Here is a 19798-nt window from a genome sequence, read left to right on the forward strand (position 1 = left end):
TTCTTTCTCTCATCTTTATTCATCTACACATCGTGTCCTAAATAATAAAGACGCTAAAGTGTTTCTAGTTACACCAACGTATATTTATGAAAGAACATTAATAAATCATGAGCAAGGAGAATTCACACTCATGACAACCGCGTGTGTTTATGGTCAGAATAGTACACGGCTGCGTCGTCTTAATCACTGCTGATTTCGGATATAATTGTATTTTTTCATGAGCAAAGAAAATAAATACTACTTACGTTAATTTTAAATTTCAATTGACGAACACTAAAACCCCCGTAAGAGGGCTTGTTGACTGAATGGCTCAATGGGAGAGGTCAACGACCTTCTGCATCGCAACCTTAAACAATGTATTGTCTAATGTGTAACTTGTGTGCTGGGGGGGGGGGGGGGGGGGCAGACGCACGTTTTATAACAGGTACGTGTGTGTCTTCTCGCGGCGCTCATCAGAAGCACAGCAGACAGGACAGCGGCAGCGGGAGGGGAGACCATGAAGGACTTTGAGGCCTCGGTAGCTTTCCTGGGTCAGTGGGGTCGGTTCCAGCAGGTGGTCTTCTTCCTGCTCTGCGCCAGCGTCGTGCCCAATGGATTCGGGGCTTTTTCCGTTGTCTTCCTGACCGACACTCCCGCTCACCGCTGCCTCGTCCCCGAGGTCAACCTGACCCAAGACTGGCTCGACGTCATCATCCCGATAGAGGTAGCTGCGTCTCATCGTTCGGGCTCGAGTTCCTGCCAGAACCGTTTGTTGTTGTTGCGTAAGAGCACTTTGATGGTGCCGTGTGCAGCGTTGCGGTCTGTGTGTGTGTGTGTGCGTTGTGCTGAGTTAAGTTCAGTGACCCTAACGCGGTTGGCGTCCCCGTGGCTGTGAGGTGGTGGACGGGAAGCAGCAGCTGAGCCGCTGCAGCAGGTTCCGGCTGGACGTGGTCAGGAACCTCTCGGCTCTGGGACTCGCTCCCGCCGTGGAGGTGGACCTCAGCGACCTGCCGCAGGAGACGTGTGTGGACGGTTGGAGCTACAGCAGAGACGTCTACCAGTCCACCATCGTGTCCCAGGTGAGCGTTGCTGGAGAACATTAATAAATCATTAAGCCCGAAGGGAACAGCTGCATCGTAATCAGCTCAGGACACGTCGGTTGTTGTTGTTCTTTCTTCTCCAGTTTGACCTTGTGTGCCGAGACCAGTGGAAGCAGCCGTTCACCTCAACACTTTACTTCCTGGGGGTTCTTTGTGGATCCTTCTTCTCGGGACTGCTGTCAGACAGGCACTGCACACAGCAGCTCGTGACGACGTCATGAAACACACGACATGTTGATCACATCTTACCTCACTGTTGACGTTGTTTGACTTCTCATTCTAGGTTTGGAAGGAAGCCGGTTTTGTTTGCCACCATGGCTATTCAGACTGTTTTTATTTTCGTTCAAATCTTTTCCAACTCATGGACGGTGTTCGTGGTCCTCCTCTTCATCAGCGGTTTGGGGCAGATCTCCAACTACATATCTGCCTTCGTGCTGGGTAAATGTGCACATTTTGTGCTTTAGATCAAACACGGTCCGTAATATCGATCAATACATTGTTTGCACTGTTACGGCCCTGTTTAATTCCAATAACCTGACCTATTGACCCCCCCCCCCCGTCCCCCCACTTTGTCTCTTTCAGGCAATGAGATCTTGACCGGCCGTGTCCGGGTCCTCTTCTCCTCGCTCGGCGTGTGTCTGGCTTTCGCCTTCGGCTTCATGATGCTGCCGCTGTTCGCTTACTTCCTGAGGGACTGGAGGTCTCTGCTGTTGGCGACCTCCCTGCCCAGCCTGCTCTACATCCCCCTCTGGTGGTGGGTTGCACTCGGGACAAGTCTCACGACGTTCGCCCTTCTGGTTTAAGCGCTGTGGTCCAGCCTGAACCTGAACCCTCGTTTCAGGTGGATCCCAGAGTCTCCTCGCTGGCTGCTCTCTCGGGGCCGGGTGGAGGAGGCCGAGGCCGCGGTGAGGAAGGCTGCCGAGATGAACAAAGTGGAGGCTCCGCAGGTCATCTTTGAAGACCACAGCCTGCACGTGAGTCTGCCCTGAGCACAGTCGGTCACATCGTCGCTGCAACTCATCCAATACGAAGCAAGCAGACGGTGCGACATGATTCCTCACACTGCTGGTGGGACGGAGCGATTCTTTACAGGCCGATGTGACACATCTGCACCCGAAGGAGCAAACAAATGTCTTCGACCTGCTGAGGACGAAGCCCATCAGAGACACCACAGCCATCATGTGCCTGGTGTGGTGAGTCTGCTTCTCACGCTCGATCATCCGGGTCTGAAGCTGCTGCTCCGCTGGAACCTCTTCATCCTCTTCCCAGGTTCACTCTGAGCACCGGCTACTACACCCTGTCGCTGAACACGTCCCACCTTCACGCCGACCCCTACGTCAGCTGCTTCCTCTCGGCGGCGGCGGAGGTGCCGGCGTACACGCTGAGCTGGCTGGCGCTGCGGTTCCTCCCGCGGCGCCCGTCGGCCGTTGGCATTTTACTCGTCGGGGGAGCGTCGCTGTACTCGATTCAGCTGGTGCCCGAAAGTAAGGCAGGAGGCAGATAGCAGGTCCACTCCATGAGGAGGAATTCACACGTCCACGCAGAGCAGATCAGCGTTTTCTTTCATGTTCCATCAATAGAATTATTCTTGAGATTATTGACAACTAACAGACGATAACGGGGCCCAACATCCAAACTAAACGAAGTCTCGTCATTAATGCATTCATTAAATAAGTACTATTCCGCATTGAACAGTGAAGGTTCAGGCTATTTACTATTTAAGATATTACTGCAATTACAAAGAAGAAATGAAAGGAAACGGATGTGTACTCGTGTGTTGTTAAGTTGAGCTGTCTCCTTCCTGTCAGGTCTGCCCGCACTGTCCACGGCTCTGGGCATGCTGGGTAAGTGTGTCATCACCGCCGGCATAGGCCTGGGGTTTGCTTACACGGCGGAGCTGTACCCCACGGCGCTCAGGAACACCGCCGCGGGGACCCTCACCGCCGTGTCCCGGGTGGGGGGTTGCGTTTCCCCTTTTGTGTTCCAGCTGAGTGAGTACTCACGTTCATCCGTACACACACACACACACACACACACACACAGTGGACGTGTGCACCGCGCGTCAAACACGGGGACACGGACGTCCTCCGTCCCTCTTCTCTCCGTGCAGGTGTTTACTTTAAGCCCCTCCCCCACATCGTGATGGGGACTCTGGCCGTTGTGTCGGCCTTCGCCGCTTTCTTCCTTCCAGAGAGTTTTGGACGACCTCTTCCTCAAACTATTCATCAGATGCCCCGCAGAGAAAGGTGAGAAGTCCCTGGTCAGTGGATCAGTGCATAAATGAACATTCAGCAGACCCAAAAAGGAAAAGAAATCATCAACAGATTTCACACGTTGCACATTTTATTTCTGTAATTCTGAAAACCACACGTTTGCCTTTTTTTTGTCTTTTGTCACAACAGCATCAGGTGCTTGTTCGCCACAAGAAGAGAACCTTCAAAACCTGCTGCGCTTTCTGAAAGTCGACTCTGATCGTCCTAAAATGCTACTCATTCATTGCTGCTGCATAATTAACTCTAGTTTCACTCGTATCAATTCTACTGCACGGACAAACAATGCAGTGTGTGCTTGTTACCTCACACCATAAATATGTAAATACCATTTCAATCAACTAAAGTATGAAATATGCAGGCGTTCAATGTGATTTAAAGATGTCCCATAACATATTTAAATCATTTAAATCGTTAGAAGAGTGAACATCAGGGTCATGTGAATATGGGAACAATTGTATTGCTGTTGTTAATGTTTAATGCAGATTTTAAAGATAGAGTTTAATGCAATAGAAATGATGACTCCAAGACGCACATTACATTGTTGCAATGACAGTTATGCTGCTCAGTCCAGATGCAGACAACACAAATCTAGAAAGAAAGAATCCTCTTGACTCATTATAACGGCCCCACTGAGCAGAAACACGGCCGAGCGGTGGATGTTCTTCCTCCGGTTGTTCACCCTCGTTCAGAGGAGAACTGAAGACTTCCTGCCGGCAGCGTTTCTCTTTTCCTCGCTGTGTGCGAGAGAGTACGGTTTCTTCCTGCAACATCTGGAGCAGACAGAGGTTTACAGTCGATTAGCAGACGCACAACAATGGAATGAATGAACGAGGTCTGTGCTTTCACACGCTGAGCTGCTGATTTTGTTTTATAGGTTCTTATCATATAACAATTATTGTGTAACTTCGGGGGGGGTTCATGTGACAAATACAAAAAGTACTAAATGTTTATCAGATGTTTTCTACAAAATCTCACAATTGTATCAGTGAATGAATAATTATGATTAAAGTCACCTTATTTCCTAATAAGTGTTTCTTGTAGCTCGACTGTTAACTGGTTACGCTTCGTGTCACCAATGGAGCAAAGGTTAAGGCCATTAAAGCAGTTACTGGGAGAAACGGGTTCCTCACCACTTCCTCACCCGGGGAAGTGCTGCATGTGAGCGATGGTGTCGGGCAGCGGCATTCCGTAGCTCTCGGGCAGCAGGAGACTCAGCAACCCCGACAGAGCTGTGAGGCTTCCCATCAGGATGTAAGGCAGCGAGTCGGAATAGCTTCCTGTGGCAACGGATCACAGACGGAGAGAAGCGACTCAGAGGGACAAAAGGTGGGAAGCATCTGCAGTTTAAATCCCATCCTCTCCATCTTAAAAGAAGCTCATAAATTCAAACTGAAAGCTTTCTTCTTGTTTTGTTTCTGGCAGTTGGGGGAAGAAACCGCTGCTCTTAACGGCTCATGCGAATAAATGCATTGACTGTTAAGCATTTGGGAAAGTGAAAGCACCGTAAGATCAGAAAACAAAGGAGGAAAAACCAAAGGGGAGGTGAAGGCGAGCGCCTGCTCACTTAAGTAAATGAAGTACGGGGCGATGACGCTGCCGATCCTGGAGGCCATGGAGCAGGCGCCCAGCGCCGTGTTCCTCACCACCGTCGGGTAGATCTCAGCCGTGTAGGCGTAGACTATCGCAAACGCGGTCGTCACGGCAAACTTCCCCAACATCTCCAGCGTTATGGCGAAGTGCACCATGTCTGGAGGGGACGAAGCGTTGTCAATCGTGAGTCAAAGGCTGCATGTCCGGCATTCAGCACCTGAGCATCCAACACGGAGAACCGTCTCACAGGTATCACAGTGTCTATCGATACCTTTTGTTGAGGGGAGCATGAATTGAATTTTTTTTGTGGCCCTCAGAATGACATTTCATTGAAAAGCAAAGCAGGTTAAGGTGACAAAGAACTTGGTTGGACCACGAACTGTTAGGCTGAGACACCAAAACCAGGACCAGTTGCGTGGAGACTTAGATTAAATTTCCCAATGGCATCGTTCTCATCGTACGTTCTGGTATGAGCTTTATGAAGAGTAGAAACACTCCCCCCATGAAGAAGGTTGAGAAAAGACTGAGTCGTCTCGAGCACCAGCGGAACATGGCCCAGGACAGCATGTAGGCCGGCATCTCCACCAGCGCCGACACAAACGAGTTGAGGTACGCGTCGCCGTGGAGGTTCGCCGTGTTCAGCGAGAGAGCAAAGTAAGCGATGGCCACGGTGTTCCTGTGGAGGCAGAAGTCGTTTATTATCGTCATTCACGTCTTCTACCATCACACCTGCAGGAGACGGACTTCTACTGAACTCAACCGTTTCATTTGGAATTTTTCTAAAATTTCTCGCTTGATGTCGAAATTCTTTTAACAAACATGTTGTGAATTGTTGAATTGTGAACATATGATTATATGTGGTATATTTCTTTCCTGTAATCACATTTTCTGTGACCTTACGGTCACAACAACACTGCCTCGTGGGTGTAAGTTTTGTGTTTTTACGAATGATTGGTGAAAGTTACATCTTGGGTCTCTGTCAGCTGCCATAGAGAGCTGTGGCCTTTTGACTTGGGGGTAAACGGGACGAGAAGGAGTCACAATGACCCACTGGAATCGGCTCAGCCGTTGGTTAACGGGTTACGTATGAGGGTTTCAGGGTTAACCAGGAACCATCTCTTTCCCACGGCCACCTGCCATTGAGTTCAATCCGGACTATTCTAGAACAATGTGGGGATGCACCGATCCATCATTCCACCCCAGATACGACAGCAGCTTACTGGAACAACTGACTAAGGGTCAAAGCTGTAACCGTGACTGGAGGAGGGCGTTGCACATGGAGTCCAACAGAGGGCTCAGCCTGCGCTCATAGAACCAGCGTTACAATAAGCTTCGCTCCTTCCCGCAGAAGGCAGTCGTCGTCCCCTCAAAGGCACTAAAAAACCCCAAATTTATGCAGAGCAGAAATCGGGCCGGAGGCAACGTGGGGCACTAAGGAGGCAAATGTTTCCCCGAGGAGATCCAAACAATGAGAAAAGGTGTGTGATCTCTGGACTGGCGTTCATCAGGTGGCCAGAAATACGACTCCGAGTGAAGGCGTGCGTTGCTATGCGCTACGCAGCTGCCCGGAGCAGCTTAGGCTGAATGGGGGTTTTTTTCCTTCACCCCCAGCGGCCCAAATGTTACGGTGGGTTAAAGAAACGCGTCAGCTGTAATAGTCACAGTGAACGGAGCCCTTGAGTTGTGATGATCAGGAGACGTCTGATTGTATGAAGTCCTTAAAATAGTAGAAATAATTACATGCAGTTTAAAGTTCACAACTTTCCTTTTCCTGCGAGATGGAACTTTCTAAATGAAAGACAATGGAACTCCGACCTCGGGCCTCCTGCGCCGCTAGAGGACCCGCTTCCCGGCAGCTGACAGGTCATTATTTGTTGTTAGTGAAGTGGGCTGACATGTGGCCGAGGTGATGCATGAACAGAGACTGCGTGTGTGTGTGTGTGTGCGTAGGTGTGTGTGTGTGTGTTTGTGCGCCGGGGGTCACCGTGCTGAATGTGGAGGTCGGCTGGGACAGCGGGGGACTCACCAGACCAGCCACAGCGTGAGAGAGATCCAGCGGATGTTTCCGGAGCGAAGCAGGTCACAGATGTTGTGGGCCTTCCTCCTCTCGCATTGAAGTTCTCTCTGTGGCGCCGCGGGGCGACAAAACACTTAGCGCCCGGCGCCACAAGCAATTTCATCACACGTACCGAGACGTCAGGCTAATGGAGGCGAAGGGTCACTGTGCAGCGAGAGCTCGAGGAGATCGCTGTAAAACGTCCCGCTCGGTATCTCGGTAACATTCGCATTTTTGCAATTTTCTCGTTAACCGCCACCACGAGAAACAATGACTTTGAGCTTTCCCTCACAAACACACTTTCTCGGGGTTTAAAGTTTAACGCGTCTGCAAATGATTACTTTGAGGCTACAAGTGTCTGTCAGCTCCGTTCCACCCGAGAGCGCAACAAGGTCGTCACGCGGAGCAGCGGACCATAAAAAGGGTAAAGTGACCGGAAAGATTCACAAGAAAAACGATATTAACGAACACCGGTTTGTGGGCCTTTTCTCCAGGCTCATTCATCGTTAGTTCTCAATCCCGATAGAAACATAAATATGAGCTCAGTTTAATGCTCCAGTACTTCAGTAACTCGCTGCCTGACAGCTGGTGCCTCGCCCACGTCTCCCAAGCATTTTATCCTCCGAAATCATCATAATTAGGACTCGTCGTGTTTCGTGGGGTCGCGGTGACCTTCCCCGCAGCCGTTCCTCAGCGCGCTGAAAGACAACCACCTCTTTCAGGTTTCGAGGCCTCACCTGCACAGCGGCGAAGATGACCTGCGGGGGCTCGATGCCGTTCCTCTTGGCGGCGGCTCTCAGGATGTCCTCGGCCTCCTCCACTCGTCCCTGTGAGAGCAGCCAGCGAGGAGACTCTGGGATGTACCTGTCCCAATGCAGCGACGGGACGGAGAGAGGACGCAGAGCGTAACGCAAAGTGCACCGTCCAGCTCGAGCGTCGCTAACGCAGCTTTTAGACCACATAAATGTATGATTTTTATATTTTTTACTACCCAGAAGATGTTCACCTTACTTTGAAGGTTACTTCTGAAAAGCCCTCAAACATTTTGTGGACCTTCTCCTAATGGCAACGCAGATTAAGCATTATGATTATTACAGTTTGCAACTTAAATGCCATTTGAAGTATTTGTTTTCAAACCATTTCAACCTAAATACTTGAGACCTGATTCACGGAGATAAACTGGGAAACATGTTCATATGAATACTGTTAAAATCAGGCTAAATAATCGTTAATTGGTGCCACATTTCCAAGCCGATTAAAGGTTTATTACAGGATAAATATTTGGACACAACATTCATACCTTAGTAATGAAACTCAAAAGCTTTCCGACAAAAATACTTAATATAAAAATAAGATAAATCCAGATATTTCAATCCAAGATCTTCAACTGAAAAACTGTTATTGTATCTTATTGTTGCGTGTAACTAAATTTGAGTCTCTATTGGCCCAAAGCTAAATGGGCAGGAATAATACTTTTCTGTGTCTGTATCTGTGTATATGCACTTTTTTATGATTTACTTTAATTATTTACCATGCCCTACTTTGAGAATCACTGATTGAATCATTAATCGTAAAGATTCTGGTTCAATTGTATAGTTCAGCTCTGAAACCCGTGCAGAGGGACAGACTCCAATCACCTGTCCAATCACACGTCCCCGAACGCATGAATACTTCCCCAGAAGTCCACACAGACACACACAAGCCAACACACACCTACCTACCACCAGAGAGGCACGTAGAGGAAGCCGGGCAGCGCGAGGCCGAGGAGGAGCTTCCTCCAGTCCCTGAGGAAGTACGCAAACAGCGGCAGCAGCATGTAGCCGGCGGCGAAGAACAGACTCACGCCGGCTGTAGAGAAGACCGTCCGCACGCGAGGGCCCAGTATCTCCGTCCCTGAAGCACACAGGGCACAACGTCGCTTTGTGCACAACCACCAGACCACTGAAGACACGGCCCAGGGGGGCGGCGAGGAATACCCAGCACGAACGCAGCCACGTAGTTGGAGATCTGTCCCAACCCGACCACGAAGAACATGGCGCAGAACACGGGCCACGACGGGGAGAAGACCTGGAGCAACGTGAACAGCGTCTGCACCGCCATCGTAACAAACAGCAGGATCTTTCTCCCGTACCTGCAAGAGAGACGCAGAGTGCTGCTTTATGGTCTGTTAGAGACCTGTCAATCAGCGTGTAGCCCCGCCCTAAAGCATCCCCTGCTTTATGGTCTGTTAGAGACCTGTCAATCAGCGTGTAGCCCCGCCCTAAAGCATCCCCTGCTTTATGGTCTGTTAGAGACCTGTCAATCAGCGTGTAGCCCCGCCCTAAAGCATCCCCTGCTTTATGGTCTGTTAGAGACCTGTCAATCAGCGTGTAGCCCCGCCCTAAAGCATCCCCTGCTTTATGGTCTGTTAGAGACCTGTCAATCAGCGTGTAGCCCCGCCCTGAAGCCTCCCCTGCTTTATGGTCTGTTAGAGACCTGTCAATCAGTGTGTAGCCCCGCCCTAAAGCATCCCCTGCTTTATGGTCTATTAGAGACCTGTCAATCAGCGTGTAGCCCCGCCCTAAAGCATCCCCTGCTTTATGGTCTGTTAGAGACCTGTCAATCAGCCTGTAGCCCCGCCCTGAAGCCTCCCCTGCTTTATGGTCTGTTAGAGACCTGTCAATCAGCGTGTAGCCCCGCCCTGAAGCCTCCCTTGCTTCATGGTCTATTAGAGACCTGTCAATCAGTGTGTAGCCCCGCCCTAAAGCATCCTCTGCTCTATGGTCTATTAGAGACCTGTCAATCAGTGTGTAGCCCCGCCATAAGCATCCTCTGCTCTATGGTCTATTAGAGACCTGTCAATCAGCGTGTAGCCCCGCCCTAAAGCATCCTCTGCTCTATGGTCTATTAGAGACCTGTCAATCAGCGTGTAGCCCCGCCCTAAAGCATCCTCTGCTCTATAGTCTATTAGAGACCTGTCAATCAGCGTGTAGCCCCGCCCTAAAGCCTCCCCTGCTTTATGGTTGGTTTGACTGTAAATGGACACCATGCTGTGTTGAAGAAGACTAGTCGTATGATCGGGTGTGACACGTCGTTCCAATGAGCAGAGGGCGCCTGTTTAATTACTACGGATTAGCTCCGCCCCCTTCTGATCGTCGTTTTCTAGCTGTTAATAAATCAAGGTGGAGCGCTGTGGGCGCCGGCACACATTAGCCTTCCACCTGCGCGTTGTCCGACAGAAAGCGATGCACAGCGGCGTGAGGAGTTAATCGTTCGCCCAGAACCTGTCAGACAGCTGTCCCGAAATGAAGGAGCCAGCGAGGACACCACAGAAGAAGAGGGATGAAGTCAAGGGGTTCTTCCACCTGTTGTCACACACCAGGTCCCACTGCAAACACACACACACACACACACACTCAGTAGGTATATGAGAGTACACCAAGCACACACAAAAGGTCAAATCCTGAAGTTGCAAATTCTTACAAAAGTTTGTAATCAGGCGTTACATTGAGGTTTGTCTTCTTTACTTCACTTCAGACACCACAAATTTAATTTAAAAGAACAAGAACGAAATGATTTAAACTCCCAGTTATTCGATCTTTCCGCAGTTTTGATTGACAGGGAGAATTCTGTTGGCCGTCACATGTTTCCAGATGTTTTACGGACCAGAAGAGCGTCCGTGACCCTCCGTGGCCATTATCTCTAAGTCTCTCTAAGTCTCTCAGAGGTTTGGACTGAGATTAGTTCAGCTGATACTCCAGCGTGTTAACCGAGGACTCACCTTCTCTTTCCCGCCGTGGAGAAAAGCTTTGCTAAAGCGGCTCGTCGCCCGGTGATACCGGCGGGTTACAGGCGGCTTTATTGTGAAACGGTTTCACATCTTTTCCTCATTTAATTTGCATCAGTCTGTTGCTCGTTGTCTCTTTCAGTATTCTGGTTGCATCGTTTCTTCTCCACGTGCAACAACAAGAACTCTTTATTTGTAAAGTAGCACGATGCACGATACAGATACATTCTGAGAACACCTGATGTATAAACACATATGTTGGATCAAATGTCATTTCCTCGTGTGTTTTAACAATATTACATTACATTACAGGTCATTTAGCAGACGCTTTTATCCAAAGCGACTTACATTACACTTTAAACCCATGGCTTTTTTCACATTTTTGCCCGGGGAGCAATAAGGGGTTAGGTGTCTTGCTCAGGGACACTTCGAAATGGAACAAGGGGCAGCCTGGAATCGAACCACCAACCTTGTGCTTCCCAGCACACCTTCTCTAACCCCTGCGCCACGACGACCACCAATATCTGCCAGGGATTTATCAGATGGGTACAACCAGCCTTTATTGTTGCATAGGTGTGTTTTAGTGACCCAGTCCAATGTCAGTGGACCCCCCCCCCAACCTCCCCCAGCAGCCTGCGCAGTCACACGCACCTCCGATATGATGGTGGAAACGTACACGCTGCGGTCGTACTCCCACCCGTCCAGGCAGCCCTCCGTGGACACGTTGTCCAGGTCCACGTCGACGCCGGGCAGCAGGCCTCCGTCCGAGAAGCGCTGGACGTCCTCCAGGCGGTACCTGGAGCACCGGCTGCGCTGCGGCGCGCCGCCCGGGTTCGCCTCGAGCAGCGGCGCGCTGCTGTTCCGCCACGCCGCCGTCAGGTTGGCGCTCGCGGGAACGAGGCACGCGTGCGGCGGCGTGTCCGCCACGAAGACGATGGCCATGCCGCTGAAACCGTTCGGCACGACGCTGAGGCAGAGCAGGAAGAACACCTCCCGCTGGAAGCGGCCCCACTCCCCGAGGAAGGCGGTGGCGGCTTCGTAGTCGGTCATGTCGGTCCCGGTGGAGTCAAGCGAGCGAGTGGAGGACTTCAGCAGTGGGCTGATCGTTAAACCATCCCACCGGACTCCACCGGACTCCACCTGCGCCTTCTCCCTTTTGGTTTTTCCTAAAATAACCGATGGTCAACTGGTGCGTTGACCTATCAGAGCGAGGCAGGAGCGCAGTGTTCATCCGTTATCTTTTTATGTCAACACACGTCGGATTGGATGTTCTGATGTTCTGTTCAGTATGTTCTGATCAGAACATACTGAAATACACCAGATCTGTGAGAATACATTATCTGTGTCCACATAATAACATAACACAATAACGTAACACAATAATATAACATACTAACGAAACATTATAACGTAACGCAATAACAACATAATAACGAAACATTATAACATAACATTGTAACATAACACAATAACGTAATAATAAAGTAACACAATAACATAACATAATGAAATAACGCAATAACACAATTACATAACACAATAACATAACATTATAACATAACGCCATAACATAACAATGACATAACACAATGACATAACATTATAACATAACAATAACATACCACAATAATATAATCTAAAACAATAACATAACATCATAACATGACACAATAACGTAATGATAAAGTAACACAATAACATAAAATAATGAGATAACGCAATAACACAATGACATAACACAATAACATAACATTATAACATAACGCCATAACATAACAATAACATAACATAATGACATAACATAATAACATAGCATTATAACATAACACAATAACGTAATAATAAAGTAACACAATGACATAACATTATAACATAACAATAATATAACATAAAACAATAACATAACATCATAATATGACACAATAACGCAATGATAAAGTAACACAGTAACATAACATAATGAGATAACGCAATAACACAATGACATAACCCAATAACAAAACATTATAACATAACGCCATAACAATAACATAACATAATGACATAACATAATAACATAACATCATAACATGGCACAATAACGCAATGATAAAGTAACCCAATGACATAACATAATAAGATAATGTGTGTGGATCATCAGAATCATCATCATAAAGGGACAGAGACATAAAGAGAGACATATAGACAGAGACAGTATACTTACTCGTGGTGATTTCAACATAAGAGTCGGCTGTACTCTGAACTCTTTTATCTCCAAACTATCTTCAGTCCAAGGTCTGAATTATTGTCTTGTTCTCGACACGAAGGCCGGAGGAAACAAGGAAAACAGATCATTTACTGTCTGCTCCTGTTTCATTTAAATATGCATCGATATTTCCTGTCTTTGATCTTCTTTATTGAAGCTCTACCTCAAAATAATTTTTACTATGAGAAGTAGTGAAATGAGTGACGAGATGGTTCCAACAAATCACACTTTCATTTGCTACAGCAGAAGTGCAGAAAAAGAAAAGTTGGAAATTGAATGCAAAAGTAGAAGTAGAGAGTTTTAGATCTCTGTCGTGTGTCTGCAGCGACCACTGCTGGCTCATTGTAATTACGTAAATACACGTTGGCGCTGTTTCAGCCTTTAGGGGCGTGAATAGCGTAAGGAAGCACGTGCCTGCCTGCAGACTTTGAATCGTCCTTGAAGCTTCTCTGGGATGATTGTGGGGCTTTTGAAGCTGGACATAATTCATCCTGAGGTCAAATAGCATAAAGGTTGGATAGATATCTCCACCTGAAGGCCCCCCCCCCCTGGGTATACAAACGTTTCTGTTTGTGCCGGGAGAAATCCCCTCTGGGTCTGCAGATAAACTGTCACGCGCTTATCATAATTTGGTTAGAATAAATCATTCAATCTTATTACTAGGTCTGTACGCAGCGATGAGCTGATACATGAACATTCACTGGCGGTTCACATCTCTATTCTCTGTCATGCTTTTGTGTAAGTAGACAGTTGAATGTGTGACGGCTGGTTTCAGTCACCATTGATCAAAGATTGAAGCCTACGGGCTGATTTTCTTGTTGCCACATGTAACACACACTGAATGTTGATTGTTGAGACGGACTAAAACTTTGAAACTAAGGGTGTTGTGTGTGTGCATGTGTGCGTGTGTGTGTGCATGAGTGTGTGTGTGCGTGTGTGTGCATGTGTGTGTGTGTGCGTGTGTGTGTGTGTGCATGTGTGTGTGTGTGCGTGTGCATGTGTGTGTGCATGTGTGTGCGTGTGTGTGTGTGCATGTGTGTGTGTGTATGTGTGCGTGTGTGTGTCTGTGCATGTATGCATGTGTGTGTGTGTGTGTGTGCACTGTGCCTGTGTGTGTGTGTGTGTGTACGTGTGTGTGCATGTGTGTGTGTGTGTGTGCACTGTGCCTGTGTGTGTGTGTGTGTGTGTGTGTGTGTGTACGTGTGTGTGCATGTGTGTCTGTGTGTGTGTGTGTGTGCACTGTGCATGTGTGTGTGTGTGTGTGTGCACTGTGCATGTGTGTGTGTGTGTGTGCACTGTGCCTGTGTGTGTGTGTGTGTGTGTGTGTGTGTGTGTGTACGTGTGTGTGCATGTGTGTGCATGTATGCATGTGTGTGTGTGTGTGTGTGTGTGTGTCTGTGTGTAAGCCATTTAAGCGGTTTAAATTAGCATATTTATAAAACATCTTAAAGTTGCACACTGGACTTCTATGTCCGCTGCTCTTTCACATAAAAGCCCGCCTGCCTTGTGTGCAGTGTGGCTTTAAAATAGTTGGTCCTAATGCTACTTAGTACAATTTAGAGCACAGCTCGTGCAGTTCTTTGGGGTATTTATAAGTGTGGAATGTTGTTTGGAGAAAACACCTCTTTGACCAGAGTGGGGCTCCGGTCGGTCGGGTACACCGGTCACACTGAAGCTTTTGATCGTTTTCCTTCCACTTGATCAAATCAGCGAGCGAGAGGACTCTGCTTCCCCGATCCCACGTGAACGGAGCGCTCGCGAGCTGAGTGACGGCGGGGTAAAGAGTTACCCACTTCAACGGGAGGTTTAATGCTCTGTCGGGCTGGGAAGAGTTTCTCCTTTGTGCCCCCCTTCCCAGCGAGGGACCAGCTCACTCTGCTCCACAGAGAGCTCCAACCCAACACTAAGCCCCCGACCTCAGCAGGGACACCACCACGGCTCAAACTCTCTCCTTCCACATTTCAGCAGGGAGGTCTTTTCCTTTTTGCGTCCTCACAAAGAATGGGAGACTATGACGAAGACACGGCGTTCCTCGGGCAGACCGGCCCTTATTTCTGGACCACGTTCTTCCTCCTGAACACGGTTTTCGTCTCAACGGGATTCAACGGCCTTTACATCGTCTTCGTCGGGGCGGCTCCCAAACACCGCTGCCTCGTTCCCGACGTCAACCTGACGGCGGAGTGGACGGAGGCCATCATTCCCCTCGCCGTGGTGGGCGGCGAGGAGGTGCAGAGCCAGTGCAGCAGATACAGGCTGGACGTGGTGAGGAACCTCTCCGCTGGAGGCTTTGCTCCTGGAAGAGACGTGAACCTCACGGACTTGGAGCAGGAGAGGTGTCTGGATGGATGGCACTACAGCAAAGACGTGTACCCGTCCAACATCGTCACCGAGGTCAGCGGGGCAGTGCCCGTCTTGTGAGGGGGTTTCACGTCCTACCGTCCCGTTTTAAACCGGTTTGTCTTTTTCCAGTGGGACCTGGTCTGTGACGACCAGTGGAAAGTTCCTTTTGCATCCTCGACTCTCTTTGTGGGTTACCTCTTCGGCTCCCTGATCTCAGGGCATCTTTCTGACAGGTATTTCATCCAAATTCATGAGTAACAGTTCCCAGATTGTGTTCCTGTCTTCTGTGCATTATCAGACTTTATGCGCTTGATGTTTAGTAAGACTGATCCAAACCTTCCCTATTTGAACAATCTTTGACCGAGGGTTTAAAGTGAGTGTTACTGGAGGATTGATATCATCAAACCGACAACAGCTCCACCTGCTGTCGAAGGAGATCTCCTCCAGGAGCGCTTGAACTATCTCACAGGGATGGCTTCTTAAATATTGTTTGTCTGTCAAAACAGAAAGAGGGAAAGAGGGATCTATGATGTGGAGTCATCATGTCAACTCAGACCAGAGAACCAGCAAATACTGGTAGAAAAGTACCTCAAACAGGACATTTAAATAATACATGTAAGCAGTCGTGGATCACGGTTTTCTTCTTCTTCGGTGCGATGCACTATACTAAAACAGGGAGGCGCCTCCAGCTAATCATTATCGCAGTTTTTCTAACAAATGGGAAAAGTTTTAGTTGAAAACTGGTCATCCGGGCCAGATTGAACCCTGAGACGGTGTGTGTGTGTCCACCTCCTGTCCTAGTGGGGCGATAACTGCTCGTGATTACGGCCATTAGATTCAATTTAGGATTGAAATGTTCCTAAATACTTTGAATGTTTGTTTGTGGATTGGTTGAGGAAAGTGTCCATAAGCATTTTATATATTTTGATTGTAGAAAATAGCTTAGGACACAGCAGTGAGGGGCAGTGAGGGTTTGACTACTTTTGCAGCTGTGTAAACTATCAGTGGTTCAGGGGGGGGCTTTAGGTTTGTGGGTTAATTCAACACTTGTATGTCACAGGCGGTTCAGCAGGAGACGTCGTCATGGCGCTTTGAGAGCTTCATTCAGACTTTTCTTTCCACACGTTGGTTTTTCGAGGCCCAGTTCAAAGAGTTCCTCGCTTGCGAGGCTTTTGTCGCCCCGCGAGGACTTGAGAGTCACGCAAACTGGTTCTTCCGGATCGTGGCATGAACATCGTCACTGTTACTGAAACCACACAAGGTGGCCGGTCAGTGACATCGTGCTGTTGTCTCAACCCTCAACTGAGGGATTTTAAGCATTAAAAGTCACCAAAGCGATCACAAGTGGTTGCCTGTCCTCGTTGTTTCTAAAATGCGCCGCGTCCCCGATGTCAGTGCCTTGCCGTCTTCTGTCATTCCGTGCAGGTATGGGAGGAAGAAGGTTGTGTTCATCTCCCTGGCAGCCCAGTGTCTCTCCGTCCTGCTGCAGTCCTTCTCTCAGTCCTGGAGGATGTTCTGCGTCATGTTCCTCTTCGTCGGAGCCTCCCAGATATCCATCTATATCTCTGCCTTTGTGCTAGGTGAGACCACGAGCCTCCTCCGGGGTCAGAAACCGTCAACACCCGCCTGAACGGACACTCTTAATATTCTATCTCCTGCAGGGACGGAGATTCTGAGTAAAACCATGCGGGTGCTCTTCACAACTCTCGGGGCCTTCCTCTTCTATTGCATCGGGTACATGACGCTGCCCTGGATCGCGTACGCAATCCGAGACTGGCGGACTCTGCTCGCCGTCCTGTCCATGACGGCCGTGGCGTACGTCCCCCTGTGGTGGTACGTCGCTCGTGACTCTCCTCGATGGCGCCATGTTCCCACAGTCGGCACATTGGTAGTAAAGGTTCCTCGGCGTGCAGGTTCATCCCGGAGTCTCCTCGGTGGCTCGTCACCAGGGGGCGGCTGGAGGAGGCCGAGGCCATCGTGAGGGACGCGGCGAGGAAAAATAAGGTCCAAGCACCACCTGTGGTCTTCAAAGTCTCCCAGGTGAGCGTCACCCATTTTCCTTCATGTGGCAGATGCTGTTTGAACGCAGGTCTCAGAGGACAGCGACGCTGACGAAAAAGAAAAGAGCCTTCTTTTGTTTTATCAATTAGCAGGATTCAAATGTTCAGTGTGTCAGTGTGCCAGCGGGTCGTCTTGTTTGCGTTGGTTTCCCTTACAGGGAGTCTCTCTGAGCAAGACGTACAGCATGCTGGACGTCCTGAAATCCAAGAACATCCGGCGCATCACTCTCATGTGCCTCGTGTTGTGGTGAGTGGTCGCTCTTTTGTCGCGCCGTTGCAGCGAAGGTTTTCATAAATGACGTTCAGATGACTTCGTGTCAGGATGGCGATAAACGTCGGGTATTTCGGATTGTCCCTGAACACGTCCAACCTGAGCGGCGACCCCTTCATGAACTGCTTCCTGTCGGCGGCCGCGGAGGTGCCGGCCTACGTGGTTTCCACCTGGCTGCTGAGGACGTGTCCCAGGAAAGCCCTCCTGTCCTCGTTCCTCGTCATCGGAGGAGGAGTTCTCCTCCTCATCCAGTTCATCCCCAACAGTGAGATGCCGTTCAACGCTCAACCTCAATCACAGCGTCTCGTTACGAGGCCACAATGTCTCATTCTGCAGCGCCACATCTGGATAAGAGGTGGCAGTGATTGCACAAGCGAATGACGGGTGTAAATGTGCAAGCTAAATAATCGGGAACGTGATGATGACACTTGTGAGTTATTGCCTGAGCACGTTCACAGACGAGTAGTGATCCACCGTCAGAAACAAGGGTTATGGTGTCATGGACGCTTCTCTCGAGGGAAGCAGTTACAAAAGACACTTTTCAACACGTGGATTGAACACGTAACGATTTTTTATTAGGTTGAAAAAAGTCATGAATAAATGTCTTTGTTTAAGAGAACCGGGAAGATTTATTTTCTACTCAGTTTAGTTAAATTCAACTTTATTAAATCGACAAAAGCAATTTATTTCACGGCCATTCAAAACAGACTGTTTGGGGAATCCATTCATGGCTCAATCCAAATATCTCCTCTTTCCCCTCATCAGCCCTTCAGTACGTTGCTCTGGCGTTGGAAATGACCGGAAAGTTTGGCTTCACCATGGCCTTCAGCATCGTCTACATCTACACCGCCGAGCTGTACCCCACCGTCATCAGGAACGCCGGCATGGGGATGTGCTCCTCGGCCGCGCGCATCGGCAGCATCATGGCTCCTTACGTCATCTATCTGGGTGTGTGCAGCATCTAAAGAGGATATGAAACCAGTATCTGTGACTTCTCCGTCCACGTTCAAGTAAATGTAGATCTTTGCTCCTCCCACGTTTGCAGGCACTTATAATAAGGCTCTGCCTTATATTCTCATGGGAAGTCTCACAATCGCCTCCTCCGTGGTGAACTTCTTCCTGCCGGAGACCCTCAACAGGGACCTTCCAGAAACAGTGGAGCAGATGCAAGAATGTCAGTGTAGGTGCAGTTCACCCGGTTTGTCTCAAAACTTGCATCCTCTGTAGTGACCAGCAGGGGGCGACTCCTCTGCTCCCATAGACGTCCATGAGAAAATGACTGAAAATGGCTTCTCTCTTGATTTATTCCCTCAGTAAACGTTGTAAACAGTCTTCTTCAACACACCATTATGTTTATTTCATTCTATAAAAAAAAACAGGATGACGCCCCCCCACGTTTTATACGCAGTCCGTGATTTCATGAGGTCACTGCACTTTAAACGCAGGGAAATAAAAAACATACTTATAGTTTAACAACTCAAACTAAAAACACCTCGCTGAAGAAGAAAATGAGTAGAAAATGCATTTCTGTATGTTGTGCACTTCATTTTTTATAACCGTGTTTCTTTAATTTGCAGGTTGTGCAATGGTACCAAAGAGGGTGAATAGGTAGTGGATGAAGAAGAAGGAGCAGAGCCAGAAAGAGAGAAACAGGCACAGTGGGATCAAAAAGTCATTTGAATGAACTGGTGTTTTGTCATTTTTATAAAAACTCTTTATTTTTCTACTACTCGTAGATTATTCAAGATTTTTTTATTAGAAATGTGGCAAATAGTTTTTGAATCTTAAAACGCGTGTATTAAATAAAAATGTGTCTCTCGTATTTGGCGCATAAATGTGATTAAAATATGAACGTATGAAACCTCCCATCAAACAGTTGTTTTCATCTTTGAACAAAAAACAATTCCTGAAAGAAACATTAGAAAAAGAATCCCGCTCTTTAGCCCACCGCCGCTTAGCTTAGCATAACTCAGCTGACCCTCTCTGCGCCGTTGCTGCCGAGGAAAGCTGTTGTGTGACGACATCAGCAGCCTCGCCGCTCGCAGCCGATACAAACCCACAATCCCTCTGGGTTTTGTCCTTCTCAGACTAATAGATAACCGCGTAACCTCCCAGCTG

General features: G+C 48.6%; 3 protein-coding genes across 5 annotated transcripts; 2 read left to right on the top strand and 1 right to left on the bottom strand.

Moving 5' to 3' along the window:
- Positions 1 to 390: 390 nt before the first annotated feature.
- On the top strand, positions 391 to 4377 carry LOC120822136 (organic cation/carnitine transporter 2). Of its 2 annotated transcripts, none has more exons than XM_040181539.2 (11): positions 391 to 703; positions 876 to 1058; positions 1163 to 1266; positions 1363 to 1517; positions 1662 to 1833; positions 1921 to 2053; positions 2172 to 2272; positions 2349 to 2563; positions 2888 to 3070; positions 3190 to 3325; positions 3482 to 4377. In XM_040181539.2, the coding sequence occupies exons 1-11, from the start codon at positions 497 to 499 to the stop codon at positions 3549 to 3551; spliced, it is 1659 nt and encodes a 552-aa protein (XP_040037473.2). In that variant the 5' UTR covers positions 391 to 496; the 3' UTR covers positions 3552 to 4377. The 2 variants fall into 2 exon arrangements, with proteins under 2 accessions (XP_040037473.2, XP_077963117.1); XM_078106991.1 differs by having other exon boundaries at positions 1474 to 1517.
- Positions 3405 to 12389, bottom strand: LOC120822139 (solute carrier family 22 member 4-like). The gene is made up of 10 exons (XM_078106989.1): positions 11416 to 12389; positions 10262 to 10365; positions 8975 to 9129; positions 8720 to 8891; positions 7736 to 7862; positions 6969 to 7066; positions 5404 to 5618; positions 4917 to 5099; positions 4494 to 4629; positions 3405 to 4122 (listed from the first exon to the last, which is right to left on the bottom strand). Exons 1-10 carry the CDS (start codon positions 11812 to 11814, stop codon positions 4038 to 4040), a joined length of 1674 nt encoding a protein of 557 aa, XP_077963115.1. The 5' UTR covers positions 11815 to 12389; the 3' UTR covers positions 3405 to 4037.
- A 2070-nt stretch (positions 12390 to 14459) lies between these two features.
- Positions 14460 to 19553, top strand: slc22a5 (solute carrier family 22 member 5). 2 transcript variants are annotated; one of them, XM_040182588.2, is made up of 10 exons: positions 14460 to 15400; positions 15479 to 15582; positions 16775 to 16929; positions 17011 to 17182; positions 17263 to 17389; positions 17568 to 17656; positions 17731 to 17945; positions 18446 to 18628; positions 18726 to 18860; positions 19258 to 19553. In XM_040182588.2, exons 1-10 carry the CDS (start codon positions 14819 to 14821, stop codon positions 19290 to 19292), a joined length of 1797 nt encoding a protein of 598 aa, XP_040038522.2. In that variant the 5' UTR covers positions 14460 to 14818; the 3' UTR covers positions 19293 to 19553. The 2 variants fall into 2 exon arrangements, with proteins under 2 accessions (XP_040038522.2, XP_077963121.1); XM_078106995.1 differs by having other exon boundaries at positions 18726 to 18854.
- Positions 19554 to 19798: the final 245 nt, after the last annotated feature.

The sequence above is a fragment of the Gasterosteus aculeatus genome, chromosome 7, assembly GCF_964276395.1.
Source record: "Gasterosteus aculeatus chromosome 7, fGasAcu3.hap1.1, whole genome shotgun sequence".
Classification (NCBI taxonomy): domain Eukaryota; kingdom Metazoa; phylum Chordata; class Actinopteri; order Perciformes; family Gasterosteidae; genus Gasterosteus; species Gasterosteus aculeatus.